General features: G+C 35.0%; 1 protein-coding gene across 1 annotated transcript; it reads right to left on the bottom strand.

The window, feature by feature from the left end:
* Positions 1–7,517: 7,517 nt before the first annotated feature.
* dmrt2b (doublesex and mab-3 related transcription factor 2b) lies at positions 7,518–14,785 on the bottom strand. Its single transcript, XM_056459088.1, has 3 exons — positions 14,252–14,785; positions 12,462–12,558; positions 7,518–8,722 (listed from the first exon to the last, which is right to left on the bottom strand). The coding sequence occupies exons 1-3, from the start codon at positions 14,555–14,557 to the stop codon at positions 8,031–8,033; spliced, it is 1,095 nt and encodes a 364-aa protein (XP_056315063.1). The 5' UTR covers positions 14,558–14,785; the 3' UTR covers positions 7,518–8,030.
* Between the last annotated feature and the right edge of the window lie 11,093 nt (positions 14,786–25,878).

Genomic DNA, 25,878 nt, shown 5'->3' on the forward strand with positions numbered 1-25,878 from the left:
TGGTGAAGTTTGTTCCTCACCACCTGTCGCCACTGGCTTGCTTGGATCGGGACTTGTGGAGCTGCGCATATATGGATTTGCTCTTCAGTGTTTGAACTTCCAGCAGTAAAATTTAAACCACACTGAACTGAACTAAACTGAACTTCAACTCTGAAATCTGGACTTTACTAGAACTGTGTTAAGCTGCTTTGCCACAATCTACATTGTAAAAGCACAACACAAATAAACATGAATTGAATTGAACAGCAGATCTTATCATTCAAGATGTGAAAGCAAAAATACAGATTTTCCTTTTGAATTTTCTAGCCCACATTATGAAATTAGCTGAAGCAGGCAGAAGTATATTGAATTAAGCCAGTTAATACATAAAGTTTAGATGTTTAATAACTGCAAATAATTAACATGTCTTGCTAATATTTTCAGATTTCTTGCAAGTTAACGTGTAAAATACAAATGATCGCGGAAAGAGGTTACAATGAAAACCGCCAAATAAGTGTTTTTATTTCATACTAAAAACAACGTGATTATAATAGCCTATTATCATACATTTCACACTGTTCATTTTAATACTTATAATCTCCTTTCTTGACCAGCGAATAAAAATGGTCAGCTGGAGTTTCATTTTCAGAGCTACTGCATCAGTCAAATCGAGCCAAATAAAGGGCAAAAAAAGCGCTCGAATGAGCAAATTGCTGACTCTGAGCAACAGTTGGACACTTCCATTTTAGTGCAGTGGAGGGGGAATTTAAATTTTATTGATAAACAATGAATAAAGGATGCTGTAAATCATCAATATCAAATTTCATTAATAATTCTCCATGCATTAACTACATGCCTTCTATTTAGGATTTTCCATAATATAGAAAAAAAAATTTTGTCTGAGTGGGCCAGCTTTCAGTTTGAGTGTGCCAGTGCCACCCTGGCCCTTATGTTTAGCCCTGCCACTGCTTCAAACATGGCAAAAAAAATCTGTGGATTAACCCTTTATTTGATATTGGGGTCTAAATGACCCCAGTCCACTTTTCTTTATTAAAAAAAAATGGTTCCCTTCATCTTCCTGAAAAAGATCTTGTAACGATTTTTTGTGCTCGAATCGGGACTTGTGGAGCTGCACTTCAGTGGATCTGCTCTTCAGTGTTTGAACTTTCAGCAGTGAAATTTAAACTGAACTGAACTAAACTGAACTTCAACTCTGAAAACTAGACTTTAATATAACTATATTAACCTGCTTTGACACAATCTACATTGTAAAAAGCGCTAAATAAATAAACATAAATTGAATTGAATAACGTTTTATCATTATCTACTTAAATTTACAGAAAAATGTTAATTTTTTTATTTTTTTTACATTTCTGGTATTTGGGGTCAATAGGAACTCTTTATGAAGGTCTTCACATTTTTCCTAGACAATATGGAGCAGTGTAGCAGGGTGTATTGTCCAGTTTGAAGAGGACACCTCCATCATGGACATCATTGTCATGAAGGGGTGAACTTGATCTGTTGCAGTATTAAGTACAGTAGTTAGCCCCCAGGGTTAACCAGCGGAACTTTCAGATCATTACTTTTTCTCCACTGCCTTGGTGTTGCATACTTGAACCATCACTTCCCCACCTAAATTCTGTACACATAGATGGCTGTGAATGTGAAATAAAAGAAAAATATACTCAGTGAACCAGCTGCCTTTTCCCACTGCACCAGTGTCCAGTTCTGACACTTGCTTGCCCATTGTAGGTGCTTTTACTGGTGAACAATGTTCATCATTGGCACTGTTACTGAAGCTCTTCTACACAGCACGAGTGCATTGTTTTGTGACGCATTCTTTCATTATTAGCCATCATTACATTTTGTGTGAATTGTGGCTCAAAATACTCTCATTCATCGCCTTCATTGCTCTGGCACATCGATGAGCATTGGGCAACCAGCACAGTGTCTCCAGCTTGTGGTCTGTCTCTTACTGTACCACTAATAGTACATTCTCACCACCGCTGACCTTGTGGTTTCAGAGCTTACCTTCTAATCTGTCCAGACCATATGTGGCCTTGCTTACCTGTGACTGGTCAGAATGTTTTGGATTAACAGTTTTTGTTGTACTAACCCTTAACCTTTTTAGTTTCAAGCACAAATCCTTGCCCAGCTTTTTACATGTAGTTAAGTGAATGATAACTTATGGATTTCCAGTACAGACATCCAGCTTATTTAAATATGTGGTCAGGGATTTTCAAAATTCAAAATGTTTGGCAAGGTCATTGTGGACTTAATTATTTGTTTTACTATATGGTTTGGGAATGAATATGAGGTTAACAAAATAATAACAACATAAATTTGTATTTCTGTAATCTTGTGTTGCTACAATATTGTTTAAGCTCTATTGTAAAATGGTGGAAATAAATAGGCCTGTGTTCAATGCCTACTGTAGTCTCAATAATATTTGACATTTTCTTTTGAGAAATGTTTTAATTAAAATGATTGTTTTGTGAACTTTACAACATCTTTCTTTAAATCCTTCTTTGGATTGGTTCCAGTAGAAGTCAGAAACAACAGCAGACTTTGACTACTCAACAAAATGTTATACAATTTTAGCTCCGTAATCCTTTTCTCACAGTCTTCCAGTTGTTAAATAAAATTTCTAATTTATGCTTCCACTGATTTCTCAATGAATTACAAATCGTTTGAACCTGAAGAGTTTGGAGAGTTAGGGTGGAGGCTAATGGGTAGAGCGTATTGAATCATGCAGAGTAATGGCTCCAGTGGTTTAACATTCAAGAAAGTCTGTGCTTTGAATTGGAAATGTAGATTTTAGGAACCAGGCGACCCAAGAGAATGTAACTGTATAGCTACACAGCTGCTGCAGTCAGCACAGGTTCTGCATTGGCTCTAGCTAGGAATACGGAGAAAAAAAAACTTACGATGGAAGTTGAGAGACCCTTTTTACCCAACAGTAATGTTTTAAGTGTGTAAAATTTCAGTCCCACGGTTGGTTTCTTTAAAAAAGCATGTCTGAAAGTATATGTATTTGCTGAGAGATTGGTTTTTGAATTTACAGAGACAACATTTTGACTGTAAGAGATCTCTGATTTTCTTGTTAATAAATCAGCTTGTTTCACATTGCTGGCAGATCCCTTATTCTGCAAATCAACTTGAAACAAGTTTTGAAGAGAATCTGTTTGATACCTAAACAGTCAGAATAGCATAAAAAGTTCTGTTGCTTCTGCATTTTCACAAGCTGGAACTACTTGAAATATTAAATATTTTCTGCATTATTGAATGCACATCCCAAACTGTGAAGTACTTTGAAACTGCTTAGGTAGTTTTGCGCATTCCTTCATGCTGGAAGCACTGTATTATCCGACATACTGAAGAGATGTATATTAAACAGATTTAAATACATTAAAACTGCGTGGAAGCTTTTTGGCACTGGCTCCTTCATGGTTTCTCACAACAAATACTTACTTAGAAATCAAGACTGTAGAAGTTTTGTTGCCTTGTGGAAACTGTGTGTTTGTCCCAGGGCTAAAGACACATGACTCAAGAGAGTTTTTTATTGGACGCAGCAGGTGAGCGGCAGAGGGCCAGCCCACCCACACTGAAAGAGACACCCCCGGTTTGGAGGAAGAGGGGAGCCGTGTAACCCAAGAGCAACAGGGCACGCAGGGGCTTTTCAGGGTTATGCATGCCAAGCGCAGGATCTCAATCTGGCAAATTTTGCTGGAGTTGGGAGCTGGCACTAGGTTCAAAGCCTTGGACCTTGATTCTAAATGTTGTTGAGACCATGTCAGGAGCAAGAATATGCTGATATCTCGATTACACCAACAGCTTAGGGTGACTTCATGCTAGAGCAGACTGTGAGAATAAATAAACCTACAATGAAAGGGGTCCAGGGGTGCTGCCTTGGAATAACAATTTTGCCCACTAGTAAACTGTGGAGTCTGCTCTAGCACTAGTAGCGTGAAATTTGCATTTGCCTCTCATAGCACCATGTCCAAAAGTTTATCTGGAGTATATCGTACTGTATGTGTGTATAGCACTGCTGTTCACCCAAGAGCTCCACCACTCTGGAACAGCCTCCCTCCTCATATCATATCCTGTAACTCACTGGAATATTTTAAATACTTGCTGAAAACACATCTCTAGTCTATTTCTTACTGGTGTTGATAATTTAACGTGCAAAGGATGTGTTTTTAACCAATTTTTTCTGTAATGTTGAGAGTGTAAAGCATTTTGATTAGACCCAATCCCAATTCTACCCCTTAGCCCTTTCCCTTTCCCCCTACACTCCCAGAAATAAAGGTATGCGAGCTGTCACTGAGGTGGTACCTTTTAAAAAGGTACAAGTTTGTACCTAAAAGATCCATATTAATACCTCACAGGTACACATTAGTACCTAAAAAGTACAAAAGTGTTCCACTTAAAATTTTTAGGTACTAATATGTACCCGTCATGTACCAATATGGACCCTTCGAGCACAAATGTGTACCTTTTGAAAAGGTACCACCCCAGTGACAGCTTCCGTACCTTTATTTCTGAGAGTGTACCCAGTGTTTAATTTGTAAATTGCGAGGTCCCGGAACAGATCACAGGGCGGGGGTGTGTGTGACGAGGTGGATCGGTAAATTGAGGTGGCAGATCAGATTTCAGAAGTGCCGGATCTAGCTTGTTCCAGCACAAATAAAGCCCTTGCCCCAATATAACATTAAATTGTAGTTATATAGTTTTAATGAATATTCTACTTTGATCGACTTGCCATCCATGATTCTCCTGTGTTGATTTTGTTGACTGCTATCTCTTTAAAGTAAAGGTGCGAATACAACTCAAAAAAAATGGCTCATGGTGAAAATGTATTTTGGGGATTGGCCCTCTAGTTCCTATTACTAAGTTTAGATAACTGCCTGCTTAGAAAACACCAGTGATATCATAGAAGAGCCATTTCAGAAAACCATTTTGCGAACCATTCTTTAAATAATTATATCTATTTGTGAAGAATATTTTGAAATTAAAAGATCCATTTTTTTCCACTATAAAATATGATAAAGAATTATATAATTATATATATATATATATATTATCTGTGAAAGTCTAAATTACTTTAGAATTTATTTTAGAATTCATTCAAATGATGCATTTTACTTTTTTTTAGAACTTTTTTTAAGAATGATGAATGAAGAATAAAAATGAAAGAACATTTTGTTAAGAATGCATTGAAAAGGGACTCTAAAGTCATTTCCAAATGAAGTGTGTGTTTTTTAAATATTTATTTTGCTATGACCTCTAGTAATGTAAGGTTTGTGATATAATTATAATATGAGCATGTTTATAGGACCGCAAGAGTGCTGAGATCCCCGCTCAGTCTACAGTTCCACAGGAAGGCTCCTAAAGTGAAGCCCCTATCTGTACTGGCAGATGTGCAGAGATATAGAGACAGACACAGAGAAGGGCATGATGCCATCACACATGTTGACGCCACACGGTCCAGAGTTGTCAAAACTATCAAGCTTTCCTATCTCAGATCTAAAATGGAAAATAAAGAAAGGATAGAAAAAACGAGGATACACATACATTGTCTGCATCGGTAAACTATAATTCAGTCTACATGATTGTGATACGCTCCAAAAAAATATTGCACAGTGTCCCTGAACCAACACATTCACTTGCAAAATGATAGGAATACATTTTGTAGGGATATCCTGATTAAGATGTGCAAAGAAAAAAGAAAAAAACACACAAAATACTTTGTTCTCTATATTAGAACCGCTTTTTTTCTGAACCCTCCTGCACATCTTTCTGCTCACTTATTTAGTTTTACACTTGGAGTTGGTTCCTGTCTGAGAGCCCCTTTCATCGTATGTTTTCTTTGAAATAAAAAAAAAATATTTTATGAACACCACAGAAGCAGTTCAAATCACAGCTCAAAGCAGACTAAATGCACAGATGTAGCAGCCATCACTTCAATCCAACCACTGTATGAGCGACATCATTAATTCACATTAAAAGAAGAAAGAGAGAAACTAATCTTTTTCAACACGCTTCCATTTCATCCTGGGCTACCTGAGTTTACATCAGACTTCAATGTTTGAATTTAAAAATATGAATAATGTAAAAGAAAAAGAAGAGTTAGTCGTGAACATTTATATGTAAGAAATCCCCAATGTTGTTCCAACTGCAAAAAATTGTCAAATATAGCAAATATGCTGGTCTTTAATAGTATATTGTGCAACATTTTTGCTGTTTGTTGAGCCTACTTATTTAAAATGAGCTGAAATAACACACTTATTGTCAACTAAATATTGGAAGCTCAATTGTTTTATGTTTAATCCACTTAAATTTGTAAACTCCATGTTGTCCCAACACAAATCGATTGTGTGGAACCCAGCATTTTTACAATGAATTTAACAGCATCATAAAATAGGGATGAACTTTATTTTACAGTATGTGTACTTATTGTACTTAGAGTATTTAAGATACATGAGTTAAAAGAGGTTCAGGGGTTAGCCAGTATGTATACAGTATGTACATGCGAAACAGAAGTGTAAAATAAAGTACTATGCAAAAGTTGAACAACATTATGAATGACAAAAGGTTAAAATGTCTTATTAAATTGATTATTGACTGTAAATTCAGACTATTATTATGAATATATTGTTAAATATTAAATATAATACATTACAATGCTTCTATATACAAAATAAGTCACATTTAATTCAGTGCCTGTCTTGCAGTTTAACTGTGAAATGTACCTTGAATTTCTCAGAGAAAATAGTTTGTTCTTCCCAAAACGAATTCTGAGCTATTTGCGGTGGCTATAAAATTATACAAATGTTTCAGTTATAACTTTGTGATGATGTAATTTATTATTATAATCTGGGAAATGTTGAACTGGTTCAAAAATATTTTAACAACCCAGTAACTTAAATCTTTGGACAGCTTTCACCTTAAAGCTAAGTATAAAAGAAATAATATCAACATGACAAAGGCATTTTTGCACAAGGAAAGAATGGTGAATGTATTGGGTAATTGTTAAACAGGTTTATTTACATGAAAATCATGTTGTACATATCTCATATCAAATTTTAAGAAATATTAGATAATTTGTTTGACTATATGAAGAATTAATCTAACATACAAACTGAGATGTCACATTTTTGGCAAATCATTGAGAATTGCAGCTTGTTTTTATTAAAAAAAAAGTTTATTAGTAGTAGTAATAGTACTGTCAGCTGCTTAGATGACACGTAATCTACACAGATTTCAGTTAGTTGCTCTCCAACACTGCTCTGGTGAATTTCAAATTGAAAATGTCACAAAAAGTTTCATTTATTACCATCAGTTCACAAATATCCTCATAGACTTCCTTATATATCTTTTTAACAACATTTATTAATGAAGGTTAATGTTAAATTTGCAATATATTGTTGTTCATTGTTAATGTTTGTTTACAATACCATAACATTGATTTCATGTAAAACTTTAAGTTGCATTGACAAAATAATAAATGATGTTAAATGGCTACTGTTATAATGATGTTCGTTTAACATCTTGGCATCCAATACATAGAACGTTTTCTTTTGAGTAAAACAAATAGATTTTATTAGCTGAATACTTGGTCATTCATAAAATGCAAGTGCAAATGCAAGAACTGTGTGTGGTTTTAGAGTCAGAAAATATATACAGGCAAACCAAAAGTAATACCCAAAGCACCTGCCGATCAATTAAGTTTAAAGCGTCAGTATGTGCAAGAAGATGAATATTGTTATCAACTCTATTACCTTAAATCCACAGCTGGCAAATGGTCCTGCGTGTGTTTATAACAGTCTGAATCATCCAGACCAACAGGAGCCATTTATATTAATGTTGTATGCCCTGCATGTGAGTGTGTTTTTGTTTTAACTCTCTATGCACCATTCACTTGCATTTTCTGAATAACCAAGGACCACAGTTTTAGCTAAAAATCTTCTTCACTGTTCTTAACTGAAATATAAAAGTCAAATTTTGTCCTTTTACCAAATTGAATCTCATTATAAAGTAAAAAAAAAATCTTATCTCATGAGCAGTGCCTCGACAGAAAAGGGTAATGGCCGTGTTACAGCTTTTTTGATGGGGTCTTTACTAGCACCCTCCACACAATCCAAACGTACAGTGGCCTCATGTCCCAATGACCTGCAGCGTTTGTGTGGTGATTTCGCATGTATCAACACATCTGCCACGTTCAGTGATGGAGGAATGTCTTGCTTTGACGTGATGTCAGCAACTGCAAATTTTGGTTTGACATACAAATCAGAAAAGCTTCTGTCCAGTGTGTTTTTAACCAAGTTGACACCTGGGCTTGTGCTGTTATAACAGTGCAATGGAGACTGAATGGAACCGAAAACGTCCCAATTCTTGCACACTCTCAGAGAGACGTCATCTGTCAGTGTGTCTAGAGTTTTAGATTTGAGCCCGTGTTGACGGAGATCACAGTCAGTCGAAGGTGGGCTGTTTTTGGACACAGGCACAAATGTGGGCATAATTGGGTCTGACAGCGGGAAGAAATACGGAGAGGGAGCAGAGGGCACCACAGCCTGCAGGAGGAGTGTGGGCAGCTCTTCTACCTCTCTTTGCCTCAGCTCTCTCTCCAGCATCACCGTCTCTAGCTCTTTATCAGCAAAAGCTCTCCTCTTCCTCATCCGAACACTCACAGGGGGTTGGTGGAGACGCTTTGGCCAGTCTTCCAGTACTGGTGGCTTGTAGCCTATAGAGTGTGATAGAGAAGTGTTAAAAGAGTAGCTCTAAAAAGCACAGAGACTATTTGTATCTGTTTTTTGAAGATTACTTTTGGGATTATTAACATCATGGTTATGGTTATGAATATCTTATAAACATCAAAGTTTGCACTTATTTAATAAAACATAAAGCAGAAGAGTAATATTGTGAAATACAACACCAAATCTGTAAAAGTATGGAAAACACAAATAAAAAAAGAAAGTAATGAGTTCCAAATTTGCTTTGACTTGTATTTCATTGCAGACAATATGAACACAAAATATTTAATATTTTGTCAGGTCAAGTTCATTTAATTTGTAAATATACATCCTTTCCTGTCATTCAGACCTGCAACACATTCCAAAAAAGTTGGTACAGCAGCAATTTAAAGCTAGTAATCAGGTTAAACGATGTGATTTAAAACAGGTGATGTCTACAGGGGATTGTCATTTTGATTTGGTGCAAAATCAGCATCCAAGAAAGGTCTAGTACTTTAGGACCAAAGATGGGCTGAGGATCGCCAGTTTGCCGACACATACATGAGAAAATTATTGAAATGTTTAAAAACAATGTTACTCAGTGAAAGAAATGAAGACATTTAGATATTTCACCTTCAACAGTGCATAACATAATTAACAGATTCAAGGAATCTGTAGGAATTTCAGTGCATAAAGGACAAGGGCGCAAGCCTAAGCTGAACTACCATGATCTCCGTTTCTTCAGGCGGAATTGCATCAAGAAACCTTTATTATTTATAAGTGGTATCACCACATGGGCTCATGACTACTTTGGCAAAGGTTTGTCAAGTTCCAAAATACGTAGTTACATCTACAAATGACTGAAAAATCTATTGTGCCAAAAGGAAGCCATATGTTAACAATGTCCAGAAACGCCATGAACTTCTCTGGGCTCAGAGACATCTGGGATGGACCATCACACAGTGGAAATGTGTACTGTTGTCAGACTCAGTATTTCAGGTATTTTTTGGGAGAAATGGACACTGTGTGCTTTAAAGAAGAAAAGAATTATCCAGACTGTTGCCAGCAACAAGTCCAAAAGACAGGGTCTGTTATGGTATGGGGTTTTGTCAGTACCCTCTGCAAAGGTAACTTGCACTTCTGTGATGGCACCATTAATGCTGAAAAGTACAAAGAGATTTTGGAGCACAACATGCTGCCTTTTTTCCATATATGCCTAAGTATATTTCAATGCAAAACCACATTCTGCCACATTACAAAGTCCTGGCTGTGGAGGAAGAGAATACAGGTACTTGATTGGCTTGCCTGCAATCCCGATCTGTCTCCAATAGACATTGTGTGGTGCATTTTGAAGTGCAAAATGTGATAACGAAGACCCCGTACTGTTGCCCACCTTAAGACTTTTTTTGCATGAAGAATTGGACAAAATCAGGACTTAATTTGTGCCGGAATTTGTGGATCCGGCACCTCTGAAATCTGATTTTTAAGCGGCACCTCATTTTAGTGATCCCCCTTTTCAACCGCCCTCCTCCGCCATCCGCTGTTCACTTTCACTTTCTTCTGCGACTCCCCAACTCTCTTCACCTTCATCCACGACACTCCTCCGCCATTCAATGCCCCGCCATCTCACCCCTCCCCATGCATGGCACCTCTACATTCTCGGGTTACATGCTGGATCCGTTACCCAAATCTGTTCAGGGACCTCGCAATTCACAAATTAAGCACTGGACAAAATTACACCTGAAACCCTTCATCACTTGGTGTCTTCAGTCCCTAAACATCTTTTAAGTGTTGTGAAAGGGAATGGCGATGTTTCAACTTTAATGTTGTTGTTTTTTTATGTGTTGCAAATGCCAAAATTAAAATCTGCTTTTATTTTGAAAAAATAAATAAATAAATAAAAATGTTTGTTGTATTGTCTGCAATGAAATACAAGTCAAAGTAAATTTAGAAATCTTTAGACTTTCTTTTATTTGCATTTTCCATTCTGTCCTAACTTTTTCTGATTTGGGGTTGTATTATTAGAAATCATTAAATACTTATTCCTGTGATAAAGAATGAATTTTCAGCCTCATTACTCCAGTCTACAGTAAAACATGATACTTATAAACATCAGTCTAATATTATGATTTGCTTCATAAGAAACTACTTTTTTTACCATCATAATAAATTTAGGTCCATTTGGACCTAAAAAAGAAGATGAATTTCAAGATTTCAAGGACTTAGTTTATTTAAGATTTGTTTTAACAAATATTTTTAAAGAAGTGATAACCATGTTAAAAAGTTACATGTTTCATGTTTGGGTCATTTAGGACCAAGATACAATCAAGCCTGAAATTATTCATACCCCTGGCAAATTCTGACTTAAAGTTTCGTTCAAATGTAAATAAAATCTGAGATTTTTTTCCCCAAAAAATGATCCCTCTTGAACATCGTCTTATTATTCTTTTGCCTGTGTCAAAAAAAATTGCTTGTTGAAAAAAGTACCTTTAAGTCAGAATTCGCCAGGGGTATATGAATAATTTTGGGCTTGACTACAAATTCAGTTATCTATTATTTTAGTGTCAAAAAAGTTGTTTCTGTATAGTATTTCACAAGCTTCTATGAATCTTTCTGATAAATTTACTATGTATCACTTTTAAATATTTTTTTCTGAATATGAAAATGTAGGGTTTGAACCATCATCAGATATAAATGTAAAGATATTCTTTTAATTTCAATTAATTGAAATTTAGTGGCATTAACACTGATAATTCTCAAATTTTTATGTTCCTATAATTGCACAATTTGTCATAACTTCTGAAAAAAATATGTATTTGCATCATAGTTCTTTTGGCATGGCTCATATGTAATTTGTAAATTCGAAGACGTTCACAAATACACAGAAAGAAAACTATTTTTAAATTATTATAACATAAAAACTGAACATTTATCAGCAATGATAAGTTGTTGATTAGATGCAATCAGCTTTTGTGTTTTTAAAAATGTATTACTATTTTATCAACTGTTTGGGTCCATCCTGACCCAGAATTCAAAAATAGGGTAGAAAATACAATATAGATTTTTAATGCATTGCCAAGGCTAAAACTGTCATGCTGCCTAATTTTCTGTGAATATTTATTTATTTATTTTTAGAATACCTTGATTAGCAGAAAATGAACTGCATTCTAAACAATATTTATTTGAAATAAAAATGTTTTGACATAATAATTTTTTTTTACAATGTATAGTCCTAGCTGACAAGATTACTATCAAAACAAATCCAAAACAAACCTCCAGTCATGATCCAAATTTGAACACAATGCCTATAAAGTGCATTTTAATGTATTTCTTTATTGCTGTGAAATTGTGTATACAAATAATTTCTGAGGAATTAAAAATCCATTTCATAGTCCATGTGGAACTCATATAATTCATAATGTATAACTGCTCTAAACATTTTACCACAACAAAGAAATGCACATTAAGTCTATTCAAATTTATGATAACAATAAAATCAGTTTGACCTTAATGTTGACACAGCGAGAAACACACCAGGGAAAATCAAAGTCCAGAGCAGTCATATGAGCCAATTTCTTTTTTGTAATTCCTCTATTCATTTGCATAATTTTAATTACCTTACACAAACATAAACAGATTTATTTTCGACAGAGGGTTCTGTGGCATAACGGGTGAACTAATCCAGTTTCTCCTGATGTCGCCTTTCGGGGAGCAATTGTGTTAATAAGATGTGCATTAATTAAGGCTTACCCTCTAGAATACTCTTTGCCAAGAGACTCGGTGCCCTCGTGTAGCGCTGGTAAGCTGTGCGTCTGAGAACAGCGCTGTTTTTCTGACCTTTCTTACCCTGTCGAAGAGAACACAAGCAACTCAGCATTAATTCGAGGGATAGATGAAAGAAATAATGCTAGAAAACACTTTAGATGGTGTTGAAATTAACGACATTTTACATATCAAATATCTGTCTAACAAAGGCTTTAAATAAAAACATGATGATGTCTTTCATTACAGTCAGAAGAAGCGAAACATTAACTATGATTAAAATATTATTTGAAAATAAATGTAGAGCATTTGGGATGATTGTAGGATAAATAAAGTTCAATATGATCAAACTTAACATTTAAAGTAGCAGTGTAATATTGTGGTATTCTAGTGTCAAAAATACCATGAATCTTTACTTATATGTGGTAGAATTTAACATATAAATTTTATATATAAAAGTACAATGTTTTAAACATGTAGTTAGACAAAGGTTAACATTTTATTTCCTCTCAGGAGTTTTGTTATGTGATGTAATATACTGTAGATGCAAAAGCTTGAGGCACAACAACAGTATATATTTTAAGAAATGTATATCATTGTAGAGTTTGTAAAGTTCAATAAAACTGAAGGTACCAAACAGTAGTGTGGTATTATTTGAAGTGTATAATTTGTAGACACACTCAGAATAAAAGGTACAAAAAGTACAAATGTGTACCTCATAGAGCCTTAAAGGTACAAAAGTAAAACCCTAAATGTACTAATGTCCACCTGTATGATACAAAGGTAACTTTTCAAATGGTACCATGCAGGTTATCTAAGTGTTCATATGCAAGAGCATGGCAGCATTTAATATAATTTTGTTAATAAAAATAGCATGTTGTTATGGTTCGATTTGCAAGAACAACATTCTGCCCTAGTACATTTTTTAAAATTGTAATAACTCCACTGTGCTCCTACTATTGACTATTATAACATTTATATATTTAACATGATGGTGTTCTTTGAAGTCTGTCGGCTGCTTTATACACTGACAAAATGGCACATTAAGAATGGTAACATGTAAATTAACTGGTTTTATTCAGTCATAATACAGTATTATTTTAACTCAGCCATCTTAATTTAAATGAAACTAATTTTACCGGGTTAAATCTAATAGTACAGCAGGTTATCACCATATAAAGTGTATTCAGACATGTTTTTGTTTTTGTTGTTGCAGAAACTGGAATCTCCTTTAAAATTTAACCATATTTTTTGTTTTACTAGAGTAAACATTATAACTTATTATCTAAGTTATAACCATAGATTTTCTGTGTATTGACTATATTTGTAGACTACAACCACTGTTTTTACTTTTACCTTATTTCCACCTTATTAAAAAGCCCACAATATAATAAGGGCTAGAAATATACCCCTTCTGGTTGCTTTTTTTTTTTTTTTTTGTTTTTTTCATTTTCTTTATAATGTTCTGTGACTATATATTTTCACTTTTTATAATAAAATTAACTATGTAATAAGGGCTGCGACATCAACACAAACATGTTTCGTATTTAATTTAATATATAAATCGAACACTTGCTATACTGTGCATAATTGCTTAATATTGGTCTGTGTAATTTTCAGAAAGCGATGCTGAAATGTTTGTTCATACCTGCGGCCGCCAAGTACACAGCTGCTCAAAACCAATTAGGAATAGAATAATTTATTTTATTTTAGTTTGTGCAACTGACATTTTTTGTTCAGCCGGAGCACACTTAAACTGCCCTGCTCAGTGCACCAACCTCCGTGGCCTGCTGTCTCCGTAGGGCGACTTGAGCTGCCATCACTCGCTGCCTCTCCACGACCAGCAGGCAGTTGGCGCACTGACAGTCCCGCCAGCGACACAGGCGCTTGTGACCCTTTAGGCGCGACACGACGCCGTGATTCCTGCAGCGAGCGCACTTCGGGCTACGGCTGAGCCTGCGCGCCGCTGGAGCTTCATCTGTGCCCATGACCTCCTGTCCGGCGCTGTCTGCAGCCCATTCCGCTTTCATGCACTCTAGATGCGTCGCATCTACCTGTGCGCCTCTATCCGCTTTAGTGGACATTTATGAGCTGTTCTCACGAACCCACGCCGCTCATCATATGCAAACTTGATACGCTCCAGTGCGCAAGCAAAGAAAAACCTCAGTGGAAAGTGCAGGCGAGACTTTTGAAATTATAAGCCATTCAGCTGTGCGTATGAGTCTGGATGTTTCCTGGAAGGCGACTCTCACCTGGCTTGCCAGTGGATTTTGTAGCTACTGTCGGAATGCAGCAGTGATTGATCTCATAGGTACTGTGTTTCAGCTCACTTTACACACTTCTCAATATTTAACTTTCCTCGTTGAGAGTTATTGACAACGTCACGCGGTTAATGATGATGCAATGCAAACTCCTCCTAGCTGCTCTTGTTACTCTGGGGTGTTACCTTTAACAACACAAGACAAAAAAGCGATTGTGACCTACGTGTATTATTCAGATGTGGTTTTAAATGAAAACAAGCAAGCAATTTTTGTTATTCTGCAGTGTAAAAAGGCTGGTTGCCTTAAATTTTTAAGCGGAATCAAATTAACCTTAAAAGTCCATTGAACTTATATTATGTTAAACTGTCTTAAAACAGCTTGTGTAACTTATAAAATTAAGTTAGAATATGATTAACTTACTTTAGTAATTACCTAAAACCTGTCAGGATTAAGCAATCATATAATTTTTTACAGTGTGTATCTTGGATTGATTTGTTTGATATTTTTCTGACATTTTTTCAAAGGTATTCATATTGGAATTGTTTCATAGTTAGAATACAAGGGTCAAAAGTTTGGAAACAAAATATAATTATATACAGTTAAAGGCTAAATTATTAGCCCAGCTGCGAATATTTTTTTCTTTTTTAAATATTTCCCAAACGATGATTAACAGAGCAAGGAATTTTCCACATTATTTCCTGTTATATTTTTTTCTTCTGGAGAAAGTCTTATTTGTTTTATTTCACCAAGAATAAAAGCAGTTTTTAATTTTTTAAAAAACATTTTAAGGTCAAAATTATTAGCTCCTGCAGTGGGTAGCACGATCGCCTCACAGCAAGAAGGTCCCGGCTTTGAGCCTCGGTTGGGTCAGTTGGCATTTCTGTGTGGAGTTTGCATGTTTTCCCCGTGTTCGTGTGGGTTTCCTCCGGGTGCTCCGGTTTCCTTCACAGTCCAAACACATGTGGTGTAGGTGAATTGGGTAAGCTAAATTGTCCATAATGGCGGTTTATACCGCTGTGGTGACCCCTGATTAATAAAGGGATTAAGCCGAAAAGAAAATGAATGAATTATTAGCCCCCAAAACAATTATATATTTTTCCAATTGTCTACAGAACAATGTAATAAGTTTAGAAATGTGTTGAAAAAAATCTTCTCTCTATTAAACAGAAATTGGGGGAAAATATACAGGAGCTAATAATTCAGGATGGCTAATAATTCTGATTTCAACTGTAATTTTTTATTTTTGATACTCAAAGATGAGTTTCCAGCATGATTTCTTATTGTCAAATATTTCAGAAATTTTACTGCTCACAAATGTGTTGAAAACAGTTTGAAATATGTACAGTTTCCTATTGAAAAGGTAATAAAAAGGTTAAGTAAATCATCAAATCAACAAATGATTTAAGAACAATTTAAGTAATGACATTGAAAAATCTAATTTGAATGACAAAATCTTTCAAATATATTTGTTATTTAATTTAAATAGGAAATGCAGCCTTCATGAGCGGATTTCTTTGAAAAACATAAATGTTGTATTTTTAAAGCTTTTCAGATGTAAATTAAAGTGACTCTATTTTAAAAGTGTTCTAGACCTTTTCAAAACCTGTATATAAAGTTTTAAAATCAGAATAATTACACTGTGCAATTCAAAGTTTCATGTCATAATTAAGGCCGACAAGGTGGCTCAGTGGTTAGCAGTTCACCCTGTGTTTGTGTGGGTTTCCTGTGGCGCTTCGGGTTCTCCCACAGTCCAAAGACATGTGCTATAGGTGAATTGAATAAACTAAATTGGCCGTAGTGTATGTGTGTGCATGTGAGAGTGTATGGGTGTTTTCCAGTACTGGGTTGCAGCTGGAAGGGCATCCGCTGTGTAAAACATATGCTGGATAAGAAGGCGGTTTATTCTGCTGTGGCAACTCCTGATGAATAATGGGACTAAGCTGAAGCTGAAAAAAAAAACATAGAAGCTCTATACAGTTTTTCACTATATATCTATATTTAAATGTTAGATATGTTATAGCAAATTACTGCTAAAACTAACAAGTATAAAATCAAAATCACCTGTAAGAATCATTCATAAACCTAAACTTGTCACTGTTACATTGTAAATAATATTGTTTCTGCAGGTTTTATATTGCTGCAGCTGTTAAAATAGAAGCTTAACAAAATAATCCTGTAATTAAATCATGAATAATAATATAATTATTATAAATAAACAAACAAAGAAATACATGTACTATATATAAATTGTACAATATTTAAAAACATTTTATTGCTCATTTAATATTAGTGTCATGGAAAAAGCCACTTTACTCCCAGCAAATGTGCATATTATTTATTGAATTAAATAACATTTAGTCCCACTCCAGAATCGAGTGTCGTGTCCTCTCTGGAGCAATGCTTTTGAAAATCCACTAAATGCACTGCAATCAAATGTAGGGCACTTAACATTTACTCAACCTGGAAAATTAACGGTACAATGGGCAGCAACAAATCTCTGGTCTCCAATGTTACACCAACCTTGTCTTATATTACAGTAGCATTTCCCAAGTGTATTTCATTGTTCAAACCTGGTGAATAGTCATGTTTGTTTAATCCCATACAGCATATTTATTAATATTAAATTACTATATTAAAGTATTGCTTAAACTCTTCTTACAGTCAACCAAAGAAATCCCAGACACCCAGTTTAGTCATTTGAAATGGATGATGGTGACTATGGTTTTGAGACCACAGTGACACTGACCCGTGTGACGCCCCCATGTGGGCGATCTTTATATCATCAGGACCTGCTGGCCATTATATATTGTTACCTTGGGTGCCCCCCTCTGCCGTCTACAAGTAATCACACTCAAAATATATGCTGTGTTAGTCTTCACATGAAATTGAGTATATTTTATATTTATTTATCATATGGGAATGATATTTACTACGGTAATGGCACTAATATTGAACTTTAATATACCATAATTTCATAATAGCATATTGTACAGCAGCTGAAAACACATCCACACTTTAAACATATATTTTTATTTTTATTAATAATATTCCCATTGTAGATATTGTTGCATCTATATTGACAAAAGCCTTGTCAACAATAGTAAATGTTTCAGTTCTCTCCTTTCTTGACAGCTAAGTGGAACTTAATTGTAGCCTTTATGTCATGAGAGAAATCAGATTATCAGTGTGAGAGTCAGTGTATCAGTGTCAGATTATGCTGTTAAGATGCCTTAGTCTCTTTAAAGATGACATTATTATTGAATAATTTCATAATATATACATCACTTTGTGGCATATGTGTTTTGATTGGTGTGTGTGCCAGCTTTTCCCCCCTTGGAATTATCTCTCGTATCTATCAGCTGTCAGTTTTCATCTTGTAAATTAAATTATGTAGACCGTCATTTTGAAATTTAATCATATCTTCATGGAAACACCTGCATATTGTTTGGCACTAAAAAAATAACCTACTAAAATCAACAGTACTTCATTTTTCTGGGTAGTCATTATTCAGACGCGTAAATGGAATAATCAAATGTAAAATAGCCTTGCACATGGCATAGTTTTTACTGTATTAATTAAATACTATTAGTGCTTTAAAAAACTATTGGAATTTTTACACAGTAAAACACATGCAGATTTAGTTTATTAGTTATCTCCATGTATTTCTGACTCTGTTTTGTATTTAACTATATATACATACAGTAGTATAGATACATACAAACTATAGATACAGTAGTCAACATTTAAAGTGGATCAAAGCTTTTAATCAAAGTTGGCCTAACACATTTCAACAACACCCATTCATGTTTTAGGACAAATTTGAAAAGCCTTTTTGATCCACGTCAAATGCTGACTACTGTATATCAGGGCTGGGTGATTTGGCATAAAATCAAAATCTCATTTAATTGAAAATTTCAAACTCGATTACGATTAATGAACAATTATTTCATTTATTATATATTTTTTTGCCCTTATAATTCAAAATAACTTGCATATCCTGTAAATAATATTTGAAACAGTGCATTTCTTGCATTTTGTGTAACCAAATTCTTTAATGTATATAATATTTTTATTGTAATGGAAAATATGCTGTCTCAAGGCATCTCTTGCGCAGTTTCCAATCATCAATTTAGTGCAAAGCAAGGCTCAAGAATGAGTGCATCTCTTGACTAGAGATCAGATGTGGCTGCGGAAGTGTAAATAAGCCTTAACAGAGTGGGGTCACGTGACTCCACACGCAGTATGGAAACTAATTGAAAAAAATTACCTGGAAAATTGTGGATTGATTAAAGGTTCTGAATGTCTGAATATTAATTACTCTTCGATTAATCGCCCCGCCCTGATATATATATATATATATATATGTATGTATGTATATATTAGGGGTGTAACGGTTCACAAAAATCACGATTCGGTTCGATACGAGACAGTGGTGTCACAGTTCGGTATGTTTTCGATACAGCAAAAAAAGAAAAAAGCCAGAGGATTTTTCTGATTTTAATTTTTTTAATGTATTAAAACTAACATCATAAAAGTATGATCTAGTTTGTTTTTTTTCTTTTACTTTAAACAGTGATAGAGCTATACTTCTGGGGTTTCTGCTTGGCAGCAAATAAAACAAATCCTTATTTATATTCAAAACCAAAAAGCTTCCTATAAAAATAAATGTAATATTGTAGTAGTAAAACAAATAAAAAGAAAAGAAAAAAAATTGTTTTTATATGGAACTCAGTTTCAATCAATTTTTAAGTAATTTTTTATTTTCAGAAAGATGAGTGTCCACCTTTTCTTCAGACAGCACAGATCTGCTTGATTTGACTGTCACCTGCCATTTTAGTGGATCTGAAAGCAGGAATAATCTGATTGAAATTGGCTTATGAAGGAATAATGTAACGGGGCTCTATTACATTTAACATTTTCTTAAAACCCAAAATTTCCACTACCGATTAAGGTCTAACACGGCTTGAAATTAACCCTTTTTTTCTTCTTCCTAACTTCAAAAATGTAGGCACACCAGACAAAATTTTGTCGCACCCACCAACAATTATGAGCACCGTTACTACACGTTTTATATTAACAGATTTATCATAGATTCAGTGGAAAACTTCGTCCCACCGGCTTTACGGTAAATGCTTTAGTCAGTTTCATAGCGGACTTTACCCACTGGAAGTCTTTTATCCACTCTTTGAAAAGTGTATATGCTAAATTGACACTCACCACAGGATCACCGATCAGATGTGCCATTAGTTGTAACTCTAGCTGGTTTCTAAAACTAAATCTGTCAGTGTTGTTTTCACTCTCTCTGATCCAACCCTTTTCGCGGCTGTGGCACCCTGTCATTAGAACTGAGTGATTGACAGCTGATATTAGCCAATCTCTTTGCATTCTGTTCTAGCGCAGTGGGCAAGCATTGCAGGCTTTTTTGTACGTATTCTCTTTTATCTTTTTAGATATTAGTCTGAATCATTCGGTTTGCAATGCGTACCAAACCGAAAGTCTCGTACCGAATGGTTCAATACGAATACGCGTATCGTTACACCATTAATATATATATATATATATATATATATATATATATATATATATATATATATATATATATATATATATATATATATATTAGGGGTGTCAAAATTAATTGTTTCTTTGGTGCTCTGTGAAGCAGACATGGACAATTCGGTGTGGGTTCATTAATAGATCATAACAGGTTATTACGAACTGACATCATTTTTTTTCATATGCGCTGTGTGGCGGTAGCTTACTATGGCGAGGGAGGCAAGCGCGAGTAATTAAAACACTCCAAATACTTAAAAACACAGAAACTGTGTACAATTCAATGCTTGTGTGTTTGCTGGACAGTCTTTCACTGACACTAAAGTTACGTTACAGGAGAAGCTCCTATTTCACTGTAATTGAGAAAATGAAAGTAAACTCCATTTATCTCTCTCGCTCTCTCTGTGGCCCTTTGACCTGCTGGTGAGACTTTTCCTCTCCTTATGGCTGTTACATCGATACTTCTGGATACAGACACGAGCATGTCTGCAGAGCGAGTTTTCTCCTCTGCGCCAAAGCATTAGAGCCAATTGTATCCCTTTCTGTTGAGTGCATGACTGATCATAGGGGTGTAAGAACTCATAAAGCGAGCAGGATATTTATATTTTTTATTTTCTATAAATGCTCATGTTGTTCGGTGTACTTGAGTTTTTAAAGGTACAGTTCTGACTATTTGTATTAAAGGACAAAATTGTATTACAAATAATATTATACATTTTATACAAGAACTGTTGTGCTGTGAAGTAAAATATAAAATTGTGCACCGAGATATCGAATTAAACCGAATTGATGGCATGATAATCGTAACCGAACCGAACCATGAGACCAGTGTTCACACCTCTAATATATATATATATATAGACAAAATGATTAGCCCTTACGGAAATTTTATTTCCCAATTGATATTTAACGAAGATAACTTTTTTTCAACACATTTTTATGCAAATTAGTTTTTAAAACTAATTTGTAATAACAATGACAGTACAGCATATTTCACTAGTTCATTTGCAAAATACTAGCATTCAGCTTAAAGTGCAAATTAAAGGTTTAATTACATTAATTAGTAACTTATTACTTAAACATTTATTAATTACTTAAGTAGACATTTTAGGTCAATTAGGCAAGTCATTGGACAACATTGGCTTGTTCTGTACCTGATAAAATTTTATTTATTATATATTTATTTATGTATATAAATATATATATATATATAAATATATATATAAACATCACTTGTTAAATATTTGAAGAAAAATTACATATCATAATAGGGCTGTAATGTGTAATATATTATTTTTTAACATTTATTGATATTAAGCCGATGTCCAAAATTGGCCTATGACTAGAAGGCCACCAGATGGGACCAGATCTCAGTTAGTTTCCCCTCCATTCAGTCCAACCCAACAGCATCAATATGCAGAGGCAACACACAGATCAGTCTGGCACGTGCACATGTGAAGATGTTTTTCACATATGCCAGTGTGTGTCGAGAGGCTGGAGGGGCAAATCTGGAGCCCGTGAAGAGCTTGTAAACGTGTGTGTGGCGGCAGAGCTCATGTTCTTCTCCACACGCCTGATGAAATGCTTCATGACCTGAAGAGAATCCTGAATCCCTGAAGTCACTCGCCACAGCCAATTTGAGCTGACATGCAGTGGTATTGTTTGATCCACTTCTTTATTTGCCTTCTTTTCATTATTCGTTTTCTCTCGCTGTGTTTTCCTGCTTGACAACAACCACGGGGCTTAAGCTTTATGCTAAAATGTCATGACAGGAAAAGTTGGTGGGAAAAGGTCTTCAAGGGTTTCAAACTTTTTGAGGGTCAATCTGCTTTTGCGGTAGCTGAAATGCATATTTTAATGAAAAGGCTACAATAAAATATGCTACAGTGAAAAATTGCTTCGAAGGAATCAATAAATTACTGTTAAATAAATACACTGTTAATTTCTTTTGTAAATTACCCAGTATTTAACTGTAATATAAACTGAATTATACTATAGGACATTTGTGCAGTATGTTACTGTATTTCAAAGTTGCATTGTGAAAATACTGTATATTTTACAATAAAGACATACAGTGCTGTAAATACATATAGCGCAAGATAAATACAGTGTTTTTGTTGTAATTTATTTACACAAAGTTACTTGCAAACTGCAAAGATCTTTGTTTTTAACACATAAAACAAAAACAAACATAATATGTAGCTTACATTTGATGCTTTTTGATTAAATGTTAGTGTGTGTAATTTAATTTTATTGCAATGTTTGAGTACTATGTTTGAATAAATCTATATGTCTTTGAGTATAGCTAGTTATTAGTTACTGTAAATTTAAGCACAACAGGTTCTTTAAAATGTAAAAAAATCTCTCTCTCTCTCTCTCTCTCCTCTCTCTCTCTCTCTCTCTCTCTCTCTCTCTCTCTCTCTCTCTCTCTCTCTCTCTCCTCTCTCTCTCTCTCTCTATATATATATATATATATATATATATATATATATATATATATATATATATATATATATATATATATATATATATATATATATATATATATATATATATATATATATATTAGTTATAGTAACCACAAATATTTTTTTTATTCAGTTTTTACATTATGAAACACTGTGACAATTTTAATATTGTTCTTTAAAATAAAAATGCCGTGGGATGTTTTGAGATGCCAGATTTCTCAAATAAATTATACAACAGAAACGGAAAACTATTAACATATTGTTCTAATTTTATTAACATAAATCTATTATTCATGCTGCAGACACTCAGAAAGGTGCAAAAGCAGTTACTGGGGCAGTACTTTTCCAAAACATACTCTTTTTTTGTACATTTAGATATTATATACTTTAGTTACTAATAGACTTTATGATTATTGTTTTGTTTATTTGACATGGAGGTCACATTTACTCTGGACGAACCAAAGACATTTGTTTAAAGGTTACCTATGGTGAAAAATCTACTTTTAAAGCTGTTTTGACAGACATATGTGTAGGTATAGTGTATAGACTGTCATATTGGGGTGATATAAACACACCCAGTCCTTTTTTTTTTAATTTAACAACATAAAAACGGTGGACCAATTGGAGAGGTTTTCAGATCTACCGCAACTTGATGTATGAGTGCTGTCCCTCCGCCCACCAAATTGATTGACAGCTGCGCGTATTAACATGTCCCGGTAGTCACTTGTATAATCATATCAACAAGACCAGACGAGCGCAAAGCAACCGGGAATAAAAGGTCTGTTCAGTTTGCTATGATCATCAATCATCATCAAATGTGATCAAGAGTGAGTTTTACAAGTTTAAAATGTTTTAAAACAGAGCATGTGTGTAATGAAATACAGCGATTTAGCTTAACTTTACTTCATCAGCACGGCTGCGTGTCAGAACAATTATAAAGGAAGACGCTTCAATCCCGGTTTATGGACGTTAAATCAGGTTTATTTTGTTCATTAACATAACAGATATTCATACAGCAGTGAGGATTAACCTGTATCCTGTAACATATGCGTGCAAACAGAGTACGAAGCTAAACGCACTCTCTCTCTATCTCTCTCTCTCTCTCTCTTTCTGTGTGGGTGGGTGTCTGCGCTATTGGTGTGTCTGCGCTATGTGTGTGTGCGTGTCCTCGCTGTGTGTGCGTGTGAACTTTGTAATGACTTTGTGTGTGACTCATGGTTGCAACTCACAAAAACTGCATCAAATACTTGATTGGTAAAGCTCTTACTGTAGTATTTCTCACAAACTCGACGTGAGATCTGCTACCTGAGGCAGCCGAGGGCGGCAACTGAGGCATGTTGCTGACAGGCACGTGGGAACTGTGGGCGGGGAGGACTAGCCTTAAAGGCCCAGTACAAAAAAACAGCAACCAAGTTTTACCGGCGATAATACAGACACTTCAGACAGCTATAACAAATACTCTGATGGTTGTTTTGAGCTCAAACTTTACAGACACATTCTGGGGACACAAAAGACTTATATTAAATCTGAAAAAGGGGTAACCTAGGTGCCCTTTAAGTGTTTTAGCAGACTTGCTAATTCTTAATACCTGTCCATGGAGGTTTGACAGAAAATGAAAATTAAATAACTACATATACACAATATTATAATTCTTTATAAAAAAATTGCTATAAGGCAAAAGTGAGTAAACACTGCTTTTTGTTTTTGAGTATACTCTACTAAAAACATTTCCATTACATACTAATTTTAGGCTAACAGGAAAATCATTCCACAGTTTGGTTCCTTTAAAACAGAGAAAACAGATTGACCTAAGGAGTTGTTACACTTTGGAAGAAGACAGTCACATTAACAGTTGCTCGGGTTTGATGCCTACTGATTAGATCAGAAAACAGCATTGGTACAAATTTGTTTAAACATTTAAAAACAAATTTAGGATAATTAATTTTAATGAAACGAAAATTAAAAGGTTATGTTTGCATAAAACCTCACAATGATGCATAGGCTTTTGAAGTACCAATATGCACCGTTAAGGTTCAAAAGTGTACCTTTTAAAAGGTACCACCTCAGTGACAGCTTTTGTACCTTTATTTCTGAAAGTGTAACATCACATTATTTATGCATATCATTTTTAGCATACTTTCCTATTACTCTCATTGCCTGATAAGTACGGCATGTTCCCACCATGTGTGCCCCCACAAACAGAGGCAAAACTGTGTAATTATGGCCTGTCTTCCAGCAGAGTTTAGTCATCTCACAAGATACATTTCACCGTCTCTTTCTCTCTATTGCAATGTGGATGTGTAAGACCTGAAAACAAAGAGGCTGAGAAGATGATGAAAAGAGTATGGGAACGGCTTCTGCATGTGTCAGATGGCGGATGAATTTCTGCCAGTTTCAGCACAGGTTAATGAGATCTGCTAAATGTAAAAAGCAGTATGCAAATGCAGAGGTGTCCTCAACTGTCTTTTTATCTCTCTGATCTGGTCTGGTCTTTTTTTTTCCCTTTGTCACTCTTGATGTATTCCTGTTCTCTGTTTCTTTTGTGTTTCATTTCTTTCTAGAATTTTTTTTGTTTTTTATCCTTCCTTTGTTTGAGAATGACAAATTCATCATAAGTTGTTCTAATTCTCGCTTGTCTTTGCCTTACATCAGCAAGGCATTCATTCATTTATTCATTTTCTTTTCGGCTTAGTCCCTTTATTAATCTGGGGTCGCCACAGCGGAATGAACCGCCAACTTATCCAGCATTTGTTTTATGCAGCGGATGCCCCTCCAGCTGCAACCCATCACTGGGAAACACATACACACTTATTCACACATACATGCACTACGGACAATTTAGATTTGGACTTTGGGGGAAACCGGAGCACCCGGAGGAAACCCACACAAATGCAGGGAGAACAAGAAAACTCCACACGGAAACACCAACTGACCCAGCTGAGGCTCGAACCAGCGACCTTCTTGCTGTGAGGCGACAGCGCCACTGCATCGCCCTTCATCAGCAAGGCAGACTAAACAAAAAAACACTAAACACAGGTTGTGGTAGATGTTCTGAAGTTCTCGTTTATGTTGTTCTATAAGCCGAGCTGTTTATTAAACAAAGACAGAGCATTGAAGCCCGAA

Source organism: Danio aesculapii, chromosome 6 (assembly GCF_903798145.1).
Source record: "Danio aesculapii chromosome 6, fDanAes4.1, whole genome shotgun sequence".
NCBI lineage: Eukaryota > Metazoa > Chordata > Actinopteri > Cypriniformes > Danionidae > Danio > Danio aesculapii.

Excerpts from the sequence above, each read along its gene's own strand:
- dmrt2b (XM_056459088.1), bottom strand. The coding sequence starts at position 14,557 with ATGTCCACTAAAGCGGATAGAGGCGCACAGGTAGATGCGACGCATCTA. Across the intron at positions 12,559-14,251 it reads GGAGACAGCAGGCCACGGAG|GGTAAGAAAGGTCAGAAAAA; the intron begins GTTGGTGCACTG and ends TCTCTTCGACAG. Across the intron at positions 8,723-12,461 it reads GGCAAAGAGTATTCTAGAGG|GCTACAAGCCACCAGTACTG; the intron begins GTAAGCCTTAAT and ends CACACTCTATAG.